The sequence below is a fragment of the Prinia subflava genome, chromosome 16 (assembly GCF_021018805.1).
Source record: "Prinia subflava isolate CZ2003 ecotype Zambia chromosome 16, Cam_Psub_1.2, whole genome shotgun sequence".
NCBI lineage: Eukaryota > Metazoa > Chordata > Aves > Passeriformes > Cisticolidae > Prinia > Prinia subflava.
In genome coordinates, this window is record NC_086262.1 from 4,513,908 (window position 1) to 4,538,471 (window position 24,564).

General features: G+C 41.6%; 1 protein-coding gene across 1 annotated transcript in view; it reads right to left on the minus strand.

Annotated features, from left to right (window-relative positions):
• TENM2 (teneurin transmembrane protein 2) overlaps positions 1-24,564 on the minus strand; it is a 295,035-nt gene that overhangs the window by 10,382 nt on the left and 260,089 nt on the right. Inside the window, exons 17-23 of the mRNA XM_063413915.1 lie at positions 23,332-23,475; positions 21,590-21,839; positions 14,602-14,834; positions 12,991-13,145; positions 11,623-12,497; positions 5,205-5,380; positions 3,415-3,650 (exon numbers count right to left, since the gene is read on the minus strand). Coding sequence (XP_063269985.1) covers positions 3,415-3,650; positions 5,205-5,380; positions 11,623-12,497; positions 12,991-13,145; positions 14,602-14,834; positions 21,590-21,839; positions 23,332-23,475 — 2,069 coding nt within the window. The remainder of the gene's footprint in view (positions 1-3,414; positions 3,651-5,204; positions 5,381-11,622; positions 12,498-12,990; positions 13,146-14,601; positions 14,835-21,589; positions 21,840-23,331; positions 23,476-24,564) is intronic.

Genomic DNA, 24,564 nt, shown 5'->3' on the forward strand with positions numbered 1-24,564 from the left:
AGAGCTTTGACCTCTCAGAAACATTTAGCTGTAGAATTAAAGGGTTAGTGTATGACTGAAATAGCCAAATTTCTTAAAGGTGAGCAGATTTGCTAAAAAAAAAAAAAAAAAGTCTTTCAGAAAGATTATGAAATGAATTTATAGCTTTGGAGGGTTTGTTTGTCTTGTTTTTTTGTAACTTCTGAAGCTTCATAAATCAGCCAGGATTTTTGGCTTTTGTTCCCTCCATTATAGTAACTGCAATAGTAATCTGCATGAAAGAAAGTCTGACTCCAGGTCAGACTCAGACTCCTCTCTTTTCTCAAAAACATTGTGAAGTTATTTGGTTTTGCAATAGAAAACAAAATTAGTAGGGTTTTAAAAATGATGACACACTCAAGAGCTGTGCACACACGCAAACATCATTTGGAGATGAACACACATGAACATCACCTGCTTGGATAACTCAGTACCTTCATTTGCATTTGTAAAAGAAGTAAAACCAGAGACTGCAATTGCAGTATCATATTAATTATATAGAAACCCAAACAGGCTGACTAATTCCCACCCTTCCTGGGAACACTAAGAGCAGTCACAAGTATCACGACTGCAGATTACCCGACAAGCCCTTTCTCTTTTGTTCATTACCCTCGTGCACATCTGGTTTTCCCTGGGCTGCTCCTGAAGTGGCCGTAGGGATGAGCCCTTTGTGCCTTGGAAAGGTCTGGCCACAGAAATCACTTACATGATGCTGCACCACAATAAAAACTCTTCAGACAGGAATCTTATCAGGACTTTATCTGAAACTACAGCAAGACACTGAAGGTGTGGTGCGTCAGACAGCAGCAGACTGTGAGTGGGATAAGGTAAAGGTGAAGTGCAGTTCCTTTCTCAGGTTCATGAGATGCGCCCAGGCAGGTGTGCAGATTCCAGCGTGTGTGCCTGGGGTGTGCCCAAAGCAGGGATGGGCAGAGCCTGGGCTCAGGCAGCATTGCTTTGTAAGGGCTCATACAATCAGCCAATTCTTTGGGTTGTTAGGGACCTGTGAATCACCCAGTACGACCCCTCTACACTGAGCAGGGACAGCTCCAGCTGGAACAGGCTGGCAGAGCCCTGCCAACCTCACCTTCAATGCTTCCAGGAATGGGGCATCTACCACTGCCCTGGGCAACCTGTGCCAGGGCATCACCACATCTCCATGAAAAGCTTCTGTAAAAATACTTTAATCTACCCTCCTTTGGATAAAGCTGCCACACCTTGTCCTATCACAACAAACTCCCCAAAAAAAGTCTGTCTCCATTTTTTAATAAGCCCCCTTTCACTACTGAAGCACAGGGGCATGGGCTGTAGCAAATATTCCTCAGAGTACTGTGAGGTGAAGCGCTCAGCTAAGAGGTGAATGGCAAGGAATGCCACCCCTCCAGTCACACTGACTGCACTGGGCTCCAGGAGGTGGCCCTGGTGCTCTGGCAGCTCTGCAGCAGTGCCCTGCTCTGTGTCACTGTGTGCCACAGCTGCCCCTGCCTGCCACCTGCTCCCCACAGCATTCCAACACATTCCTCTGCTTCGTTCACTGAACAATTTATAAAGATGAATTAGAATAAATGAGATGCAAATAAATTCTATGCTTTCTCCCTCGTTTTCAAATTTCATTTTCAGTCCACTCAACCTGTGATAATCTCATAGTGATTTTCATTTAAAAGAGCTAAATGGATATGTGATTATTGTTACAGGAACTAACACCAGACAATTAAATGTTGAGGTGTTGCTAGATAAAGCATTGTTTTGATTTGCATAAACATGATGCAAGAAAAGCTATCTCAGGCAAGGTTTCAGCACTAAGATGTGTTTAACTTCAGCTAATTACTACAAGTACCTCTATTAAATTTTTAGCATTGAGAGTTAGGATTACTGCAATTTCATTCCAGCATCCTATTTATTTTTATTTTGAACAACACCTAGTCAAAATGCAGAGCTGATCTATTTTCCACTTCCAATCAACTGCTGCAGGTCAACACATCAAAAATCAATTACACAGCCATGAAATTTAGTCATTAAGGATTAGCTGCTAATCTCACTCAATTTTTTTGTCTAGCCTTCCCCCTCTCCCCAATAAGTACACTCTGAGTATTTGTGAGAATAAGGAAAGACATGTTAACTCAACACTGGGAATTAGATGCTAAGCAATAGGAAAATATAAAAAATTAACATCCAAGTCATCATTGGTTTTTTGTAAATCACTACATAATTGCTTACATATATTGCATTTACTATGTGATCTTGCACACTCTGAACTGTATCTTGTGTTCAGTGATGTTGAAAGAATTGCTAAAAGGATGAGGACTTGATCAGCACTACATTTGCATTCTGCCCAGTATCTCAAATCTCTTCCAAAACTGCACATACTGAAGAAGCCCAGTCAAAAAAATCAGTGAAAATCAGGCCAGCAAAGCACAGAATGGGATTAATCCAGCTGCAGCAGATCTTTAATTTGGCAGGGGATGGATTACATGACCTGACTGTCTTCCTTATCCTGTGCCTACGATTTTGTAATTATGGCAATTATTTTCCAATCGTGCCATTTGGGAAAGGGAATGAACACGACCTGCCTGTCTCAGTGAGTCTGCAGGGGGATTTGACAGCAGCAGGATGCTGCAGTTGTATTTGTTATGTTTTCTCCCCAGCATTAGCTGGGGTAAGTCTGTCCTGGCAGTTTTACAAGTGGCGAGTACTCAGATTCCCACCCCCTTGAGAGACAGCGTATTTTGCAGCAACAGGGCAATGAAGCTGGGGGAGGCCCTAGAATAAATCTTTTGAGGAATGGCTGAGGGAGCTGGGGGTGTTTAATCTGCAGAAAAATTGGTTTGGGGGGATCTAATTGCTCTCTACAAGTCCCTGAAAGGAGTTAGCAAGCTGGGGGTCGGTCTCTTCTGCCATACCTCAAACTAAAGGACAAGAGGAAATGGCCTGAAGGTGCACCAGGGGAGATCCAGATTAGATATTTGAAAAACTTTTTTCATGGAAAGAGTGTTCATGCTTTGGAGTAGGTTGCCCAGGAAGGTGGTGGAGTCACCATCTCTGCATGTGTCCAAGAGGCGTTGGGACAAGGAATTTGGAGATATGGTTTGGGGCAGTTACAGTGGGGCTGGGGTAATGACTGAATTAAATAATCCTGAAGGTCTCTTTGAACATTGATGATTCTGTGATTCTGTAATACTCTAGGTATTTTTACCAATCTCTTTTGGAATACTTTTAGTAACAAAGGTCTAAAGCCGCAGCAGACAATCCCATGCAGCCAGCTGAGCTCTTGAACAGTGTCACACCAAAGACAATCCCAGAGCTGTACATTTTTAACAAGTGATGTCCTCACAATAAAAAATGACTTTTCTGCCCAAAGAGGAAAAGGTGGTTATTGTAACAACAGGTTCTACTTACCCTGAGCTTTCTTCCAAACACCGTCACTTTGCCTTTAATCTGCTCCTTCCTCAGGCGCCATTCAATTGAGTTTAAACCATTTTCCATGGGTAGAGAAATATTACATCGTCCTATGGTGGGAGTCACAGTCCCAGCCAGGACATGAGGTTCGCTGTGAAAGCTAATGCTCATGCCATTGGCATACATCACTCTCAAAGTACCATTATTACAGAGCTGGTAGCTGTTCCTCACTTGATCTACAGCAATAATGAAAAGAAAATAATTTAGCTACTCCAGTCATAAAGAAAACATATAGCTTAATTTGATTGGTTTTTTATTGCACTCCTGTTGATGTTAAATGAAGTCAGCCTGCAATTACCATTTACGTGGTACTATGGTGGAAATTACAGATGTTACTGATTCATGTAAAGAACAGTAGTGTAACAGTGAGCCTGCAGAGAGATACTATGTTTATTTCATTATGTTTTCCCTTCAGTCTTAATTGTGAATCAAAATGCACAGTGATATGTGTTGAACCACGTAATTTATTTCTGATATGAACAAAAACTCCTGAAAACTGAACTGCTGGATAAACAACAAAGCATTAAACTCCAGGACAAAAAGAAAAAGAAGATGATTGCTGGACTCTTTATAAGTAGGAAGAAGTAAGTGCCTCTTCTTTTTTGTTTTCCTCTGTTTAAAAACTCTCCAAGCAGAGGCCTCATACAGAATTACAGCGTGGCTTTAAATCCTCAAGGTGTGAGGCTCCAGCAGTGCAAGCTGGCAGCCACAGTGGTTCCCTCTCCTGCCTCCCTGCCTCCCCACCAGAACCACACTGGCCTGATGTGCACACCCAGCCTGTCACAGTCACAGAAACAGTCCCGTGCTTCTCTGGCCATGCAGTTCTCCAGCCAAGGCCCCTCTCAGCCAGGATGGAGTGCCAGAGTGTGCAGCTGTCAGCAACACATCAATATTTGCCTGACAGAAGGACAGCATCTACGTAATTAATCATCTGGTATAAGAGAAATTAAGTCTTTGTAACCAGACCTGTCATGGTACAATAGTCTATAAATGTTGACATTTATGTCAGGAGGAGACTATTGTTTGATGATGATATTCTCATTCCAGTGACATTATATCTTAATTTCAAAAGCCCCATCACTCACCAAATCCCCTTCAGTCTGCCTTTGATAACTGACTTCACCCCATCAGACACAATGCCTGGGTGGGGCTGGAATGCTCTACACAAACTCTCAACCTGTGTTGCTGCTGCCTCCTGCCACACTGGGCCTGCACCACTGTTCTTGGAAGGGCCATCTCTGGCACCACACCATGCACTGCCCTGATTGTTCTACACTGTAAATTAATGGCAGTGTATAAATTTAGAAGATTTCTTCTACTAGAAAGCTTCCTGAGCCTCTCCAGAAGGATCTCCCCCAGCAGCCATATCCAGCAGTCAGGCTGCATCTCTGTGGCACAGCAGTCAGAACCAATTTTGCAGGGAAGTACAGAGAAATATGCAAGTGGATGAAGTGACCCTGAGCCAGGAGGCAGCGGCAGGACTAACTTTCCCCAGCAGACAGTGAGCATTTGTACTTGACACAAAGCAGGGCTGCGAAATGGCTCTTACCTGTCCTGAAGACCTGTCATTTTAGGAATAAGCTTTAGGGGAGTAGTTCTTGCAAACCTTATAGGGTTTTCCCCTGCTCATAAGTGTACTAATGACAGGAATTGTTAGTGAATCGTTAGCGAACTGCCCTCTCAGGCTGTGTGTGTGGTTAGGAGGTGTGCTGAGAAGTGTGCTTTGGTACCTTGAACAACTGTATAGGAAGCCTCCACAGAGGAGAGATTTGTGATGACCGTGACATCGTCATCCCGATTAGAATTCTCAATGTCGATGGTAATAGACTTTTCCATTTCTCGATGAAGGCTAGTTACCACTCCAGTGGGACGTGTTACATTGGTCAGACGCCCTTCATGATCATAGCTAATAGAAAAGTTAGTGAGAGCAAAAGAGCATGAGGATATATGTTCATTTCAATACCCAATGTATTAATAATGCACCACATTTGTGCAAAAAAACCCAGACTGAAACAGATTTTCAAGAACACCCTGGCCATATCTATTTCTCTGTTCTTGAAAGAGTCTATAATGATGAAATAATATTTTTTAGATACTGATCTCAACTATATGGGTGCAAATGCAGGCTAGCATATTTTAAATTATTAAATTAGTTAAATTACTATGAATATATGGAGTGATATTTGGCTCAAACAATTATAAATAGCAAATTAGTCTGCATTTTAATAGTTGCATTGCACTCTAAGGACGTGGACTTCTGATGGACACTGCAATGAACAATTGCATAAACTGCACATTTGCTTTTGACTACTTAGTGGAAACTAAGTAAGGTCTTGAGTGACATATCAAGGAATAAACTTGCCATAAAGTATTAAAAAAGACATCAGCTTGACAACATAATAAGTTCATTTAGATCTTATCTGTGGTATTGAACTGCATTTTGGGGTCAGTATTTTGGCTCATAAAGATGAAAGATGAAAAGCACAGGATAGAGGTTGGAGTTGTACAAAGGGTAGCAGTCAGCACTCAGAATAGACCTTAGAAAACAAGTTAAATGCTCCAGAGGCATAAAGATTAAAAAAAAAAAAAGAAAAAAAAAAGAAAAAAAAAAAAAAAGAAGAAAAAGAAGAAAAAGAAGAAAAAGAAGAAAAAGGGAAAAAAAAGGCTTTCCATGATTTCATTGAGTTAAATTTCTTTAGAGGTATAAAGCCTGAGGTGGGGGGAAAGAAGGAATGCTGCTGGAAATCAAATCATACCCATTCCCCCACTTTCTGCAGTATGCTCTGATTGCGTGCATACGTTTGCTAAAGAAGCAATCTCTTGGATCTTAGGGGTGGAAAAGGGGGACCTGAAACAAAATCAGCATTCCAGTCTGACACTCTGCCTGCTGCAATTCTCTGCTCGTGCAAGAGTCTCTCACCCAGCCGCTACCGAAGCTTCTAGAGAGCAGAAAGGCAAGAAAAAATGTCCTGTGTAGATAAAGGGAAAAGTTTAGGTAGAGATTGAAACCAACTGGCCATCCTTGGAATGTGGAGATGCAGGGAGCAGGAAGCCTGGAAGAGAACTGGTAAATCCATAAATCCACTGCACTGCCTGAGAGTAACAGAAGAGAAGAGGAGCACATTTAGTATCACGGAGCTAGCTCAGTTCATTGTAGGCTGTGGTTAGCTGTAAAGACGAAAAAACAATCAGAGCTTTCAACATGCCTTTACAATTAAAACACTCAGAAACCTCAGACTAGGCCACTTGAACTGTACAGCATATCTAAAAAATTAAGACACAGATTGGCTCCTTAGTTATACAAAATAGATGACTTTCAAATCCATTGCAAATGGTTGCACCCATTCAACTGAAGATTGGGGAGAAAAGAAAAAAATCACCTGTGGAGCAACAAGCCTTACCAGAACCAATGGAAGTATTAGGCAAAGAAGGAAATCAATTAAACAAAGCATCATGCGACCTAAAAGGGACCAATAATACATGGTGTTCATTTAAGTAGTTCAGGATCAAAGAAAGATTAAGCAGCATGATTTTTCTCAATATAGTCACAAGTTTCTCTCCACAGATACATATATATTTACATATAGATACATTATCATATCAGCAAAATACTGAAAAAAGATAATATGTTGAGATAATCTATGAAAGTGGGTTTAGTTAAGTCTTGAAAAAGGTCTTCACAAAAAATATTAAACAGCACTCCAAAAGAATAGCTAAAGGAAGAACTTGATCCAGCCAAGCATATGTGTTGCAGGGGAAAAGAAAAAGTACAAAAAATGGACAGTTTCAAAAATCTTAAAGGTTAATAAGGCCCCTTAAGAGTCTGTATGTGGTGTGTTTCAGCATGAGCAGAGTGATGAGGAGAAAACTTGGATGTCAAATCTTACAGCACAATGTTATTTAGGACAAAGTAGAAAAAACTATGAGTGTCTCCAGTGTGACTCTGCAGCACTCGGTGAACTTCCAGAAAAATGGCTGGTGAAATTCCCCCTCAGCAAATATATTTTAGGCAATGCAAATGAGACATTAATTTAAACTCTTCATTCACATTGCTGGGTTTTTAATTAACCTACAAAAAATTCCTGGGGATTGCTGTGGGCTACTCACTGGAAATCTCTATTCAAAGTGTAAGTGCAGTCTAAAAAGTAAATATGGATGTGGATGTACAGAGATTGAGGCAGAAAAATGAAAATATTTCTGCGTTACTTCAAGAAGTGATTGTTTTACCCCTGCCATGGGGTGTGTGCCCCAGCGCTGCTCACAGCTTTGAAAGCAGCAACAGTGGAGATCAGAAGAGTTTATAAGCAAGTGATGGATACACTTAACAAAATACACACAAAAGTCTCTCCTTGAAGATCTGCAGACTATTTAGATTACGAATTGGATGTATAAAATATTCACTGCTTAAATGATATATGCACACAATGATACCAATATATAAAGAAGGCATTTCTACATTGTCCATTGTATCAAAATGAAATCTTATTTAAAAAAATACCTTAAAGGTAAAAAATTAAAATTAATATAACAAAAACCTTTTATGTACCACAAAATTTAAGTGACATATTCCGGAGGGTTTTTTTAAAAATTTATGTCTTATGTGAGGGCAAATGCTCAGTAGAATGTAACACCCAGACATTTATCAGAATAATAAGAATAAACTATATATGAATTAAATGATTATATACGTCTCTGCTTCATGTCATGAACCTAATGAAGTAAAAAATCAAAATTTACAATCAAAAATATATTAATTGACCTGGTGTCTTGTTCAGAAGCAGTCTCTAGCTATTGCAGTCTGTGACACAGCATCAGCCTGGATGAATCGGGTCTGACAAGGCAACCTTTACATTTCCAAATGAGGTGGGCTCTGGGCACACTGAAATTCCTGAGCTTTTGTTACTGACTTCAGTTACAGCAAGGCTTCATCCCAAGTTTTTCTACTAATAAAATTACAAGGGCAAACAAACTTTCCTCATCTCAGCATCTTAAAAACCAACAAAAACCAGCGTCTCCCCACTGCTAGCTCACCATCTCTTTGCCAGCTGTGACCAAGAGCCCCCTGCCAGCAGGCCAAGGACAGCTCTGGGTGACACCAGGCACAAAGCTGGTGGCTGTCTCTGCCTGCCTGGTGGCTCTGAGCTGCCCATGGCCACACCTGCAGCTCAGTCCCTGGGACACAGCTGAGCACTTGGCACCTCCTCAGGTAACTACAGGCACCTGTGCATGCCTTCAGTGGGCTTGTGACAGTGCCCTGAGGGCTGCTGTCCCTTGGCCACCACCGTGGCACCTCTATTCTGTTCCTCAGGCAGTTTTTATGTCCAGCATCCCAGTGTCAGGTTTGAGTCGTGCTCCTGACAGCTCGTGGGTGGAGCAGGAGGACAGAGCCACATCCAGCACTGCAGAGAGGAGGAACAGCAGCTCCTGACTCAACACAGGGCTGGGCAAGGCACAGATCCACACACATTTACATACAGCCCTGCTTTTTCTCCCTTTTAAAACTGATTCAAGAAAAAAACCTGCAGCATTCTCTCAGGATGCTCCCTAGACCAAGAGGAATACCACTGGGAACTGCTTCAAAGATCTGTGCTTCATGCCCAAGCCAAGCTTAAATTACCCCATGTGAGCCTGCTGGTAGCTGTTCTATTATTGAAGAGCCTTGGCTGTTCCTGCTGCAAACGAGCTGCATGCACGTGCACAGATGCTATCTATAGAATTCAGTATGGAGTGTGCACACACACACCAGCTTGTGTCTGCAGCTCTCTGCATATGCACAGCTACACCTAGATTAACTGTACAGATTTCATTCTGAGAGCACTTTCAGGGTAAAGTTTCAGATAAATGAGAGGAATATACCCAATAAGATAACATGCCACTTCAGTGTCTGGTTGATATAAATGCACTGACATAAATTTTTCATAAGAACTTCAGCTCATATAGTACTTTACCACTTAAAAGACCTCTGTTCTTTTCCAGTTCTGCTGCCATATTAACAATTTTGAGTGCTGATTATGTGTGTATGAATGCATGAATGTAACTGCTCAGAAAACTGTTTTGTTGTCCTTACAAACTCTCATTGGCTGACTGCTTCTTTCAGCTTCAATTGATATTAAGTTACAGCTACCCCAAAAATTGCAGAATGATGAATACAGAATTTTCTCTTAGGAGCTGTTTCAAAGTACAAACAGAATCCAGAAACCAGTACTGACTGTGGACTATGATTGTTTAGGTTTGTATACTTGATTAAATAATGTCTTTGTGGTTCTTTCATCTATGGGCTCTACGCTTATGAGAATGTATATACAAATCTGGGAGAGAGAAGTTATTTCTGCTGCCTCATCAAAGTCATTAATTATCTAAGACAGTACCTCAGGCTGTAATATTTAGATTTAAATATGGTATTTAACTTCCACTGAGCTGAGGCAAAGGTTGTGCATCTTTTCTTATTTGAAAAAAAAATCTTGGAAAAAAATCTGCAGCACTGTGTACACATTAAATGATATTTTCAGCTGATCTCAGTAAGACATCAAAGCCCCTACCTTCTGTATTTCCCTAGGAATCATAATAATTTTTTTCTAATATTCCATGTTAACTTAGCAGTTGGTGTGACTCTCAGACACCAGTTGTATCAGTTTTGTAACTGGTAACTTTCTGAAGACATTTTTAATGTTTTATGGATTTTCAGGTAGAGTTTAAAATTACTTTGCTATTTAGTTTTCTATAATTCATTTCTGGTGTTTTTAGAAATAACTGATTTATATGACTGCATCTTGAGCTACCTATTGAGAAAAAAAAAATCGAGGAGCAACAAAAATCCTTCCTAGAAGGGCATCCACATCTCATCAGCAATATTATGAAATTTTATTCTGTCTAGTCCAGCGGGCTTTTACCTGAGCTCATGATCAGCAGGTAACACCTTCGTGCGATCAGCTAATTGAGCTATTCGTGTAACGAGTCTGTGGCAAAGAAATAATGTTTGCAAAGCATGAAGGACAAAGGAGCGGCAGGAATGAACGGGCAGGGAGGGGAGCAGGGAGCGCCGGGCACGCAGGGCCCAGCAGAGGGCACCGCTCTCCTTCCGACGGGAGCGCCGCGCAGGGCGGCACTGCCAGGCACGGAACCGCCTCCTGCACGCTGCCCTCCCCACCTTTCCTCCACACGGAGAAAACAGGGGGCCAGGCTGAATGCATCAATAAACTAAGAGGTGTGCGCCATTGCTGGTCTGCTACCTTGAAAATAAGCCTGCCATTTAAAATAAAATATAAACTCTTATTCCTCTTCTACTCACTGATTTGGGGAATATTTTTTAATCATGAACCAATTCAGACAACATATATGGCATCAGACTTGCCATACTTAAATATATTTTTCCAATATGTCATTTAGCTTCTCTTTTTAAAATTGTTTTGATCAAAAAATGGCAATAAGACTACTAAGAATAGCAGAAATACTAATAAAAATGGGACTAGTTTTTCTAGATTTTTAGCATACTTTTGAACCTCATCTCTTCAGATGAAATTTCATTTAAAGAGGAAGTTCTGGCTGTTTAATCTATATCCTCATGAACACCAGTGTGCTTTTAGGTTATCTACAAATTATGGAAGTTACACCAGGGGTCTGACAGATAGCTGGGGATCTAATTCCCTCACTTGTCTCAGGAACGAACAATCATTGAAGTTAATCAACATTTTAACAACCATGAGTAATAGATGAGGCTGAACAGAAAGAGAGATAATTTGAGTTCCAGAAGAAGGTGCAGCAGGAGGGTTCCTAGAGAGAGGCTCTGTGGGAGCCGCAGGGGCAGTGCTGGGCTGCTCTGCCTGTGGGCTCTGACCACAAACAGCAGCTTAACAGAGCCAGGGTTCTGGCCATGGCACACTGTCCTTTGTGCTGGGCAGGGATGAGCTGCCCCAAACTCAAACCCCAGGCAGGGATTTAGGGGGATCAGCATCCACCCAAAGGACCCAGCACCACTGACGCCATCACAAAGCCACTTAACCATTTCCAGCATCGCCCTGGACTGAGGGGCAACGGCCTCATCAGTATCAGTGAAAAACCTACAACAAACTGCAGCAGGGCCAGTCTAGGGCCTACTCACTACCACTTGAAAAATAAATGTATGCTTAATATATCCAAAAACATTCTTACTCATAAAATGTTGTCCATCCTGTTTCATCACTCTTCGTTGCTAAGAGACCACTGTTTCCATTATATGTCATTAATCCGAGCTCCAGGGTCTGTGTTGAGACCAGCTTGAGTCCACCATTAGTGCCAACAGCCAGCGTGACAATCTGATTATCCGGCATCAGTAAATGGCGGGGCATCCCGCTGGCGTCCCGGCGCACCTTCAGGGAGTTGCCGTTGTTGTCCATCACCTCCGTGACATCGTTATCGCTGCTATAGGTGAAATTGTACAAGTATTCCCCGGTAACGAGGCTCAGAGTGTACTGGTGAATCCCATCAGCATTGAAGACATACAGCTCCTGTTCTCCTGGAGATGCAGCTTCATATTGGTTAAAGGAATTAAGAATGGGCCTGTTTTTACTGACAGCCCTAATGCGGATATTTCCAAGATCAGCTATGTAGATGGTACCATCTGGGGCCACAGCTAAGGAAGATGGTGAATTTAAGATGGCATCAGTGGCATACCCATCATCCCCAGCATAGCAATTACAGTTGACATCATTTTTGCAATCACAGTCTGAAGCTGCCCCTGCAAGAAGGCATATTTCTCCATTGGTAGTTACCTGGCGTAGCCGATTAATTTTTTTTTCATCTGTCTCACTGATGTAAAGAACTCCTGTGTGTGAGATGGCAATGGCACTGGCTGATTCAAGTGCAGAATGAATAGCCAGTTTGCTAAGAGAGTAGTCTATACCAGGAACCTGGCAGTGCATGGGGCGTCCAGCAATAATGCTAACTTGATGGTTTTCTGTGATCCGTAAAATAACATTGTTCTCTAGGACATAAAGGGAGTTGTCCATGGGATTGACAGCGAGATCAGTAGGCCACTCCAGCCGTACCTATGAGTTGCACAAATTATTACTGTAAAACTCGAAACTGAAAAGTACACTCCTAGTGCTTAAAATTCCACGTGTAACAACAGCAAATCAGTGAGGGGTTTATCAGCGTAAATCATGAAACCAAGTCATGAACGGCAACTATTTCAAACAATGATTTTGTTTTTCGGAAATATTAAAGCTACGTGCAGTTGTAACTTTGGCTAATTGTGTTTCTGTGCAAGAATGGATGCTACATTGTGGAAGCTTTACAATAATTACAGAAAAACAGGCAATTAAGGCAATAACTCCCATTATCTCAACCTTATTTCTCTACAGTTGCATAAATAAACTGTGTTAGCCACAGTAAAAAGGATGGTTCACCCACTTCAGTAACAAATCAAATACGTTATCATCTTGTGCTGCATAATGTATTTCTTAGTGGCCAGGCAGTCATCCAAAATAGATGCCCATCTCTTCTAAGGCAGAGAGGAAAATAAGTGCAGTAAGAATCTACCTGGGTGACATCCATGCTGGAATCACAGCTGAGAGGTCGAACAGCAGTTAGGTCATTGGAGCCCAGCAGGGTTGATATAATTCCGTTCTGATCCACTTTTCTAATCATAGTGGCATCAACAAAATACATGAGTCCATACTTATCCACTGCAATGCCTGCAAAAATAAAGCCCAGGCATCAGTGCAGCAGTGAGGCTCCTGGCTTCAAGGCAGGCTTTGTCTTGTTTGCAAGATGGTGAAATTTGTTCAGTTCCCCTGTTCCTTCCTCCCTCCCAACCTGAGCACAGGTCCTGGAACCCTCCAATAACCCACAGTTCTGCCAAAGAAAAGGCATCAAGCAGGTTTATCCTTCAGGGCTTTAAAGAAAACCACAGAAACCCCCAAACATGCCAAAGATCCAGGAGAATGCATCAGCTTATTTCTAGATTCAGACTCTCTGATATATTACATAAACCCAATTGACAAATTGTCTCCTAATTTTACTCAGAAATTTGAGGCACTGCTTTCTTCACCTGAAGAATCTAATGAGAATGAAGAATTTTTAGAAATCTTTTAAAATACCTTTAAAATTTTTTGAAAACAGGAGGTTGTTGTATTATTTCTGGATGGTTTTAAAATTCTTTGACCTGTTGCAGTACAAATGCAGAAAGAACATCTGGTGTTTCCAGATGAAGACACAGGGGTTGCCAGCCTAAAGAAAAGGGAAGGTTCGATGCCTGTCACACTGTGAGTCCTTAGAGAGGAAAGGCACAGATTGGAAGGGCACTCCCTCGGAGGAGCACAGGGATGCTGCTGCCACTGGGAAGGAGGGCAGCCTTTTTCCCACTCGCCTTCCCTGCTTTGATTTGGTGCACTGCCTTGTCCATTTCTCAGGCTGAAAATAAAATATTGATCTAAAAAATTCTGTCCTCAAATGGTTGCAGTGCTCACCCCACTGGGCAGTGAGAGAACACAGAATACAGCTTCATCTTTTTAATTTCTACATGTTAACTGAAACTACTTCCTATACAAAGAAATGGGACTTTCCATTTTTGTGTACCTTTATGAGCATCTAGTTATTTTCAGCCACTGAAAAAACCCAAAGATGTTTGGAACACATGGCAACACACCTAATTCATCCTTATAATTAAGATGAAACAACAGAGGGAAAGAAAAAGTCTTAAAAGAAACACATCCCCAAATCTTTATGTCATCTTGAAAACTTTTTGTCAAAAACTATAAAGTGGAAAGGGCAAAAATCCTTATAATTTTTTCTCTGACTCTGAAGAAACAGGAGATACATGGAGGAAAACCTCAGAGAAAAGTCACAGAAAGCAATTCCTCTCCCCAAAGAGTGCATCTCAAACAGTAATCATTTTCCCAGTTTACATGCTTGCTTCTTGGAGTGAGCAGTACCCTGCTAATTTGTGTTCTGTTCTCCTTTTGCAGCACTCAGTGCTGGGGTAATAAAGTTTGCTTTAACTAAACAAAGCACGAACACTTGCCAATCCACTGTAATTAAAGCCCAGAATAAAAATCACCGAGCAAGGCGTGATTTAATTGCCAGATAATTATTTCCACATCCAGCCTAGCTGCACGCAGTCATTTTCTCTGGCTTCTTTTCCTCCTTTACCTCGAGGGCTCATGAGGGTTGCGTCCACTGCCTTCCCTCCATCCCCACATCTGGCTTCGTCAAAGGGCAGGCACTGCTCTCCCGTCCCTGCCACCACTTCAGAGTTAGCAGCAAGGTCCTTCGTGCCCGTGAGGGACTTGACTCTGTATATCCGTCGGCTATTGGTGTCCGACACGTAGAGGGAGCCTGAAACAGGGTCCACGGCCAGATAGTATTTATGAGCGGGATTGTTGCTTTAGAGAAAAAGAAAGCATAAAACAGAAACAGCTGAGCAGTCTAGAAACTTCAGAGGCTTTCAGAGCTTGGATACTCATCAGGCACAGAAAGATCTGGAAAGAAAGTCTGACACCTTTGTACAGAGGGGAGGTCTGAAGGACCATCACCTGAGGACCTGACTTGATTAGGGCCTGGCCAGCGTTCAGGGGGATTGTAATTTTAAATCTCGCTCATCCTCCTACCCTGAACCTTGCACAGCAGAGCCCAATAAGCCAGAGCTGCACAGCAGTCTTTCCTCTTGATCTCTTTAGCCCTTTAGATCTGCTCCAGGTCAATTCTCTTCAGCTTATCTGTTTCCCCCTCCACACTACCTTGTTTAACTTCCTTTGGAAGCAGAAGTCATAGGAGTAAGATCAAAGAATCAGCTCCTGAGTTACTTAGATTACGCCACAAGATTTGTGAGGTCTTGTATAAATAGGAGGCAGAGGCATAACAAATTTATTTCTAAAGCAAATTTGTTCTCATTCATTCTTATCAAGAATCTCATTTGCAGCAGATGAAGTTGGTTATATAACTCAAACCAGAGACCTCAAGTGTCTGACTTTAACTCCAAACCTTCTGTTATTGAAAAACTGGTCCTCAGTTTGTGATTGGAATGGGCGCTCATATGGAAAGCTACTTCTCTTCTGAAATATATGTTTTTTGACAGCTTGTCACATTTTAGAACTACTTTAGCAAATCATCTGCAAATTGAGAAATGTCAATCTTCACAATATATATACATTCACACACACAGAACTGCAGTGCAGAAATATTTTCAAAATCTTGCCTGGCTAGTTTTGCTCAGTTTATTTGGATTTTAAGCATGATGTGAATTTTCCAGCCTTTGGAGCCTATGGGTGAGCGTAAATAAGGTCAATGGTGGTTTCAAAGCATAGAAGACAAATGAAGACAGGAAGAAAAAAATGAAGGTTACTTACCAGTAACCAGAGATATTTGCCTCCAAATATCCACACTCCTAGTTTCATGTGGCCAAAGTGCCCATCTCCAAGAGTGAGGATACAGAGGTAGTTATGATGGACATAAACCATTTCTTGATCAGAATTGCTGCAAATATAATAAAGCCACTTTCGGCAGATGGATCCATTGGCACGCCAAGATAACTGTGGCCATGTGGTCATGACCAGATTTGGAGGAATGAGGAGGCCCCAAAATGTCACTTTCTACAGTTATTTTCCTCTATGCCAGTCTTTGACATGCCACGGGTTTAGGTCAATAATGGTTTGTTCTAAGATTGTAGAAAGTAGGAAGGAGATTGGTTGGATCTCAATTCAGTAGGCAGAGGCAATACCATCTGCTGAAGTCTAGGAGTGTAGAAATTAGAGATGAAGAAATACAATAAACAAAAAAATACTTGGCAGGTTTATTTCATGCATGGATCTCAGAGTACTTGAAAAAGATGGGTGTAGCACCCATTTTACAGAGGAGGAAACTGAGGCACAGAGAGGTTAAGTGGTGTAGACAAAGTTATGTAGGGAAACTAGTGACATGCTTGAGATTAGAACACAATCTCATTATTCCCCAAGTTCCTCTCCTTATCTTCAGCAGCAGACTGCACCTCTTCCCTATGCCCTTATCACATTCCTTCTCACCCCTCCAAAATAATGCTCAGTCTTCTGTGCAACATAGAAAAATAGTTCTTTCCACTTTAGTCTCCTCCAGTCTCTCAGGTATCTGAGCCATACAAACACCTGCACGTTTGTCATTACTTTGAAACTCTGCTCTGCTCTCCCACCACGCTTTCCCCTTACACTGAAGAACATTCTGCTGTGGCCCTGGCATTGTGCTGTACTTCACAAATACACCCAAACTCAGCTCGGGGCTGCCCTGCAGCTGGGGCCTTTTGCATGGCCCTTCTGAAACAAGGCACAGCCCCCACCCTGGCCAAACGGGGACCTGAGGCAGGCACAGACTGGAGCTGGGCACAGACACTGCTGCCTGCACCTGGAAGTGAGGGTCCTGCTGGACTCAGCAGTGAGAGCTGCTCACACAGTGCCCAGGGGAGCAGCAGCCACCCTGCAGGAATGGGAGGGTCTCTCTTGTTGTCACACATGATTTTGCCAGCCTGTGCCCATCCCTGCCTCCCCTCTGCCCTCAGCCAGCCCTAGGTGTGCCCTGCTGCTACCAGGATGGGATAAGACATGAGTCAGGGTAAAGAGCAATGGCAGAACATGGGATATTTCCCTCTCCTCTCCTGCTGGAGCTCACCCTGCCTTCCTCCTCTGGAGTCTCCCCCAGGGCAGCTGTGCCAGGAGTCAGTCACAAGCTTCTGTTCCAGGTCAGAGAGCAGCTCACTGGAGCTGCAGATCTGTTCCATGCCCCTTCCTTCTTTCCTGAACTAGGTAAGGGAACACAATGTGAAAGACTCCAAGCAAACTTTTGAGGGAGTTTGGCAGAAAATGCCTGCTGGAAGGTAACATGCACTCACTGTGTTCCCAAAGAATCGATGAGTCTATTACCTCAAACAAGGATTTGTTTTATAAATGAGTACTCAATATTTCTCAAACTGGCATCTGAGCAATTAAAAGACCTCTGCCTCTCTTTTCTCCACACTGTTGCAATCTTTCACTTGAATTATAGGAGGCCAAGGATTGTACCTTGTTTTAAAAGATTTTCCATGGCATTCAGTGTTGCTCAGAGGCCTCTGCCAATGATGTCTGTGCCTCCAGCCCCCCCAGTGAACGTGTGGTCACCACCACCTGCAGCCTCACTCTGCTCTCGGAGGGGCCCTGGGGCCTGGCAGCAAGTGCAGCTCACTCACCCTGTTCTTCTCATCAAATTATTTTTCAACAGCAGCTTTTCTTTAAGTTTAACCAAAAGAGAAGCTGTCCAGAGCAAATCTCTAAGCAGATGAAAAATGAACTAGGCTTAGTTGAAGCAAATGAGGAACCTCCAGCATCACCAATAATCATTAGCAAATTGTGAATTAATTCACCCAGAGAACAATACTTAGGGGTGTTATTATGCCAAAATAAATTGTTAAGGGGAAATGATCCTGTTTAGTCCAGACCATATATTGCATCAACTTGTATTACAGAAATGGAAAATATGGTTTTAATGCACAGGACACTATGAAACAGTTTACCAGAGCTCTTCTTGTTGTTGCCCTTGATTTTCTCCAGGGTGAACATCCTCCCTGTCCCAGGTATGGCATGAAAGGAGGCACAAGTGTTTCCTATGCTGCAGCCATGCAGAAGACCTAGTGCTCCCCTCCTCACATCCAGGAGGGTTGTGCCTCCCTCCTGAACCTCACAGTGACTGCTTCTAGTGCTTGCACACAGCCAGCCCCACAGGCTGGCTATTAAATGTGCTTGACAAAGAAATATAAACTAAATTATGGCAAAGGACAGCAGGTTCAGAAAATCATTAATGACCAGAAAACGGGTTTTTGACCTATATGCAATCATTAGTGCCTTTGTAAACCTTTCTGGCATTTGTGAAAATGCTGTTGTAGTTTACCTTGACCATTTTGACCAATTATAGACAGCAGGGAGAGGTTTTTACCTAGAAGTTAGCTTGGGGTTCATTATACTTGCATTTTACTAGAAATTTCTAATTACTGTCAGAACTTATTGGCTGCTTTTTGACTGCATTTTGTAATTGCTAATGCTTATCATATTCATAACACACAATTAGCACATAAAAATGTTTCTATATATGGTACATGAAGAACATAACATTACACAAGAAGCACAACACAAAAAGCAAACACAATGAAGCAAACAAACCATATCAAATTATATGGGAAAGAGCTCATGTCTTACCTATGTTTAAACTCTTTATTTCTTTATAGAAAGGGAACAGAAGAAAAAAGAACAAACAGTTAGCTGAAGAATAGATGGTAAAGCAAACATAGTATTTGTTTTATTTTACAAAAGGACACAGGAGAAGATATCTCTTTTCAGCACTAGCCTTAGCTTAGTTTACAGATGAAGAGTGACTGGGAGGGATAGAGCTGCAAGTTAATTCCCTATAGGATACCCCTGCCCCCACCCCCCTCCCCTCATATTTAGGAAACTTTTTGAACCACTGAAAGAATTTTCACATGGAAATATATGTAGCTTGGGGGCTAGGAGTGAGAGAAACTGGCAGTTCTCTGAATACAGAACGGGGCAGGGGGAAGCACTGGTTTTGGCTATTGTCTGCCAGTTGGAGACAACCTCTTTAACCAGGCTATTACTAGACAAATTTTTACTATGTAGTTTGTTTTTCTCTCCTCCCAGTCTCTAAAATAATTGCTTAAAGCACGTTTAGATGCTCCTTGGTATCTGTTTAAGCCTATCAAAGGCAATGTTGGGGTAAAAAGCCCCTTCTAAGAGAGCAATAACAATGGGAGATAAGCAGCATTAACTGATCCACAGCTTACTGCCCAGACACGAAGCCAAAGGAAAAGTGCTCTCTACTTCCCACAAGAAAGTGAACACATTCCCCACTCACACAGCATTTCACTGTGTTGATGTAATTTCCATTTAGGAATATGCACTGAACAGAGCACAGAGGTTTGTGACTCCTGAGCTGCAGCACTCCAGGCACAGCCCCCAACTTGCAGCCCCAGAGTAAAGCCCCACATCCAATGCTGGAGTCCAAATTCCAGCTGGCCATTCCAACCAGGCACCTTCAAAAAGGACAGTGCAAAAGAAATATGCACACTGGGATATTCTGACATATAAAGGCACTCAAGATTTATAGGGGCTTATGTGAAACCAAAATTACATCAGCCGTGAAATCTAAACAAGGTGATGTATTTGGTTTGTAATAGTGGTGGATGTTCTGGTTGCAATGTAATCCAAACTACTTGACATGAGCTGAAGACTCTGCTCTCATTCACACTTAAATGGCTCAAATCTTCAAACTCTTACCCGTGTAACTCATGCAGATTTCAAGATGAGCAATGAATCACAATTACTGCTATAGATTATGTGTGCTGGAATGGACCTTAATTCCCTTTAGAGGAACGGGGGGTAAAAGACACCATACTGTGATCCTAAAGTCTGTAAATCCTAAAAATCTGTATGTCAAGTCCTTTGCAGCTGCCCCACAGCACTCACAATGCATCACCTTCATTGTTAATTGCTTCTATTTATAACAGAAGCAAAAGAAAATATTCAATGGAAAATAGACTGATAAGGAGGAAGTGGACAACAGCAGATAAAAATCCATCTTCTATTTCTTTACTGATGTTCTTTTCAATTTTCCCTCATATGATGAAAACCCAAGTTTCCTCTCAATCTTTCTCACAGAGAGAGAAAGCAAAGTACTCACACTAATACAGTTGTAAACTTTGAGGCAACATTTTCAAACATAAGGTGGGCTAGGAAACTGTCACTGGCTGATATTGGTGAGGTGCATAAAAATGCATTATAAGAACTATCCTAATCTGAAAATGTTTCTCTTCATCTATAAAGCTGTAGTCCTATTTACTAAAAAGATCTAAACAACTTAGAAAAAATAATTAGCATATTCTATATAATGCAGAGTTTTAGTGCATATTGATATAAATATTTATAGCAGGTCACACTTCCATGCCAGCTACCTTCTGTGGTTTAAACTGAGCTGCTAGCAGAAAGCACTGGATGATCCATGACTTTTTTTTAAAAAAAATATAATGAGGCAGCCTGATGGTGTATGAGGTAGGTGTCAGAGAGTGATTTCAGAGTTGAATTGGCCTGAATCAGATCTCTTTTCTTTTCTATAGAATCAGAATTCACAATAGTGACATCAACGGAATGACATGAATGGGAGAGAGGTGTAAAATAGAGCTAGGCCTCCTATTCTTTAACAGTCCAATCATTTTGCACTTTTTCCCACTAATTAAAAACTAAATGTGGAAGCAGAGGGCTTGGATATTGGTCATATCATTAAAAAAAGACTTGTGACCTAAATTCAGTCAATGTACTTTGCAGCTATGTCCAATTTGCAGGAGCACCAGTGCTACTGCCTGAGTGACTCCAGGAGGGGCAGCAGACAGCCAGGGCACGCTATTTTTCCTCATTTTTCTGCAAATACCTCAGTAGTGCTGTGAGTATAAGGTCCAGTTACAGGGGTTAGGATTTGAAGCAATAGCTCTTGCCTCTCCTAGAAGAATGAAAAAAGGAGATGGAACAGAAATGGGTGAAGTGGTACATTCTACACTCATGCCTTCCCTATTAAGTGATCATATCTTAAGGTTGGAGGTGGGCACAGGACAGGGGGAAAGAGTTACAATCTTAGAAAAGAGTTCTGATGATGCAAAATGACTCTGTATGTCAACCTGAACTGCACTTGTCAACCTACAGAAATAAGACTCACAAGCACGGGGAAGAAATGTGAAAGTGGATCTCAAAACCACTGGCAGGAGAACCTTCCCTCTGACCTCACCAGACTGTTACACCTTTGCCTGTCCCTGTGGCTCAGTACCTAAGGGCAGTCAGTTCCAGACTTTTCAAACAAAACTGAAAGATGCACTGAGGGAGGACTGAATCAGTGATCACTAACCAGACGGAAAGAGATGGTTTGTACTTGCTGTACAAGTTAATTTGTACTCTTCAGTCCTTCAATTTAGTCACTGCTCTGGTAAGTTACAGACTTTGAACTATGCATTTCTGTGCCCCATTTCTCCACTGGAATTTAAATAGGTTGAAAAGTGACAATGTTTTTCAAAATTATAAAAAGTAATGGTAAAGGCTGATTTGAGCACAGGCTCCAGAAGTGAAGTGCTGAGGTTAAGCCTTACCTCAGCTCCAGTATGCTCGTGACATTCCTGGAGGGGAAGATACGCCGAATGTAGTTAAAATCCCCAACAAAGAGACTTCCATCAATACCCACTGCCAGTGCTACAGGGGCCAAGAGCTTATTCCCTTCTGCCAGCCCATTGCAGCTCGGACAGGAGATGCTTCTGCGGCGCCCGTTCCCCATAATGCTGGTTATCACAGCTGGCTGCTGGGTGAGAAACTGATTCTCTCCGTTGCCTTTGTGCAATATACCTAAGGACAGAGAGCAGAAGAAGTGGTTATTACCACTGTACATTGCAGGGGACTTGAGGCTGTTTTCTTTTCAACAGCTCCTTTTAAGAACTGTACATTGAAATGACTCCGGCATTTGGTTTTTCAATGGTGCAAAAAGAGCACAAGGATTTCGCGGCAGTAAAAATAAAGGTGTAATGAAGATTCAGTGCTAAAACCCCCACACATACACACCCACAGAACCAAACCAACACTCAGAGTCCTTTGGCATTTGTTATGAAAGAAAACCCTGCCACACAGCTCTGGCCTGGGGCTGTGGTTTAGATGGTTTCTGAGTGGGTGGAGAAGAGCTGTTCCTTATTTGTGTCTCACTCCGGTTTCCTGTACCATGTTTTGCTTGGAATTCAGTGCCAACCTTACTGTTCTCTTTCCGCCTCTCAGTCTTTCACACTTTTTTTAATGGAAAATGGAAAATGAGAAATGGAGGCACCAGAGAAGATGATAGCTCAGAAAATGAAAAGATGGGAGAAAGATGAAGCTCCCAGAAGGGCTGCTAAGGATCAATGATAAAAGGCAAGAGGGAAGCTGGTGGTACAGATCTCTATTAGACTTCAAGAAAATACCTTCAAGATAGGATTTATCCTCAAAATATTTGTTCAAAGAGCAGGCCCCTGCTCCAAGAAGGGAATGGATTTTCTGACAGTGTGACCATATTCTGTGTCATCAAAAACTGTGGAAATCTGGCTGGAAACTTTCAGCCTCATGTTCTTGTGGGAATGAAGTTGTATGACCCTTTCTCTGGCTCCCCACTGGTGGCAACACTCTCTGTTGGCATCTACTGCCCAAATGTGGATCCACTGCCCAGCACTGGAAGTGAGTTCAAATAGCCTGACCTTGCCAATTCTGAACAATACTTGAGATTTGTTAAGCAGAAATACACTTTGGTATTTGGTAATGGTCAGCAGGAGGGCTGCAAACAACACTTTGCAGGGAACAATAAAATGTATGCTGAGCATTCAGCTCCCAAAGAATTGTTGGTAAAATACAAGGATCACGAAGATTCAGCTTAGGATATGGAAAGACAAAAAAAAAAAGTGAGGAAAAAACAAAGAGGTGACTAATGAGAAAGACAAGGGAGACTCAGTATCTTGTCACAGATTCGTACTCCTTGTAAGCTCCATCTCAGGTCAGGGGGAAAAGGAGGTCAAGGCAAAGGAGCCAGGAACAGATGTGGTTAACATGAGGAATACAGGGAAGATTGAAAGATATGATAGGAGAATAAACAAAAAATAGAATAAAGGATAAAGATTAGGACTTGAGAAATTCAGGCTGTGATGAACAAGAAAAAATGTGTTGAAATTCTACAAAAAAATTCTGACAACTGAAATATGCCTCATACCTTACTGAGCTAAAGATGAAACAAAGAGTGGAGAAATCACATTTTTGGAAGAGTAAGTATAAAGCAAATAAAACTCCATATAGGACAGCAAACACATGGAATGAACTAACTCACCACTCTTGACATTAAGTACATGATGTTTATCCAGAGACCATCCTCCCAAGTTTGAAGGATCCAGTTCAAATCCTTGCAGCAGTGCTGTCCTCTTCTCCCATAAAATGAGACTGGGGCAAGTCTCATATTCAAAACCCACAGACACTGAAATAAAATAAAATCTAATATACTTGCTGAACAAACACTGAATTAAATGTCCAGAGCACATTCAAGTCATCAAGTATTCCAGTCCCCCAGCCCCCTCAAGAAGATGGAGTGATTATATTCTTCACTTTTATTCTACAATATTATATTCAGATCTTTGACTAGACACAAATTTGAAACTTCATTCACATGTACTCTGCAGGGATCTGATCACTTCTGTTTTAATAGCTCACACTGGGAAGTGATGGGTTTGCTGAGAGGAGAGTGGGAAATAAAATTTTTAAAATATAGTAAAATTATATTAAATAATTAAAAATATCAGATAGCAGGACAAGATAAATTCTTAATTTGCCAGATGTTCACAGCATTTATTTAGTGTATCCATTTTATATACCACATACCAAAGGGTAGTGAAAACTTTGTGTGTATTTAAGCCCAATTGCACTGTAAGCATCACACAGGAAAGCAATATCCCATGCAGCAACATAAGAAAGAAAAGCCATAGCAAAGAAGAATTTAGAATATATAGAAAATAATTAAGATATAAAAATAAAAAAGCTGCTCTTTCCACAGCCTGTCTGATGCTCATTTTTAACCCTGTTGTATCAAAATTATTCAGTCAATGAAAACTGAAAAATATTATAATGATCACTCTTCTTCCCACCCACTAGAACCAAGCTAACTAAAAATAGCTGTAGAACTACAAGACTGAACAGCATTAGAGGAACAGCATTTTCATTTCAAATGTGTTATACCACAAGAGACTACAATAAGGGCATGTGTGAAAACCCAAATGCACTGCAGACTGCCAGCCAGTCCAGCACGAGAATCATTTTATAACTAAAGGAAATAAAATTGTCATGATGGATTAGGTTTCACCCAAGTTCCTGTGGCCAGTTTTTCCTATTGCCTGGTCTAAACCTTAGAAGTCAGGAACTGGGCAGGAAACCCAGACATGCTGATGGAGCTGAGATCCTCTGAATATGATCTTTAATGTGTAAAAGAACTGTTCAGCCTACATTTGCTCCTCCATAAGGAAGTTTGCAGTTTTCTTATTTAGAATTATAGGTGTTACTTGGAAAGTTTTGG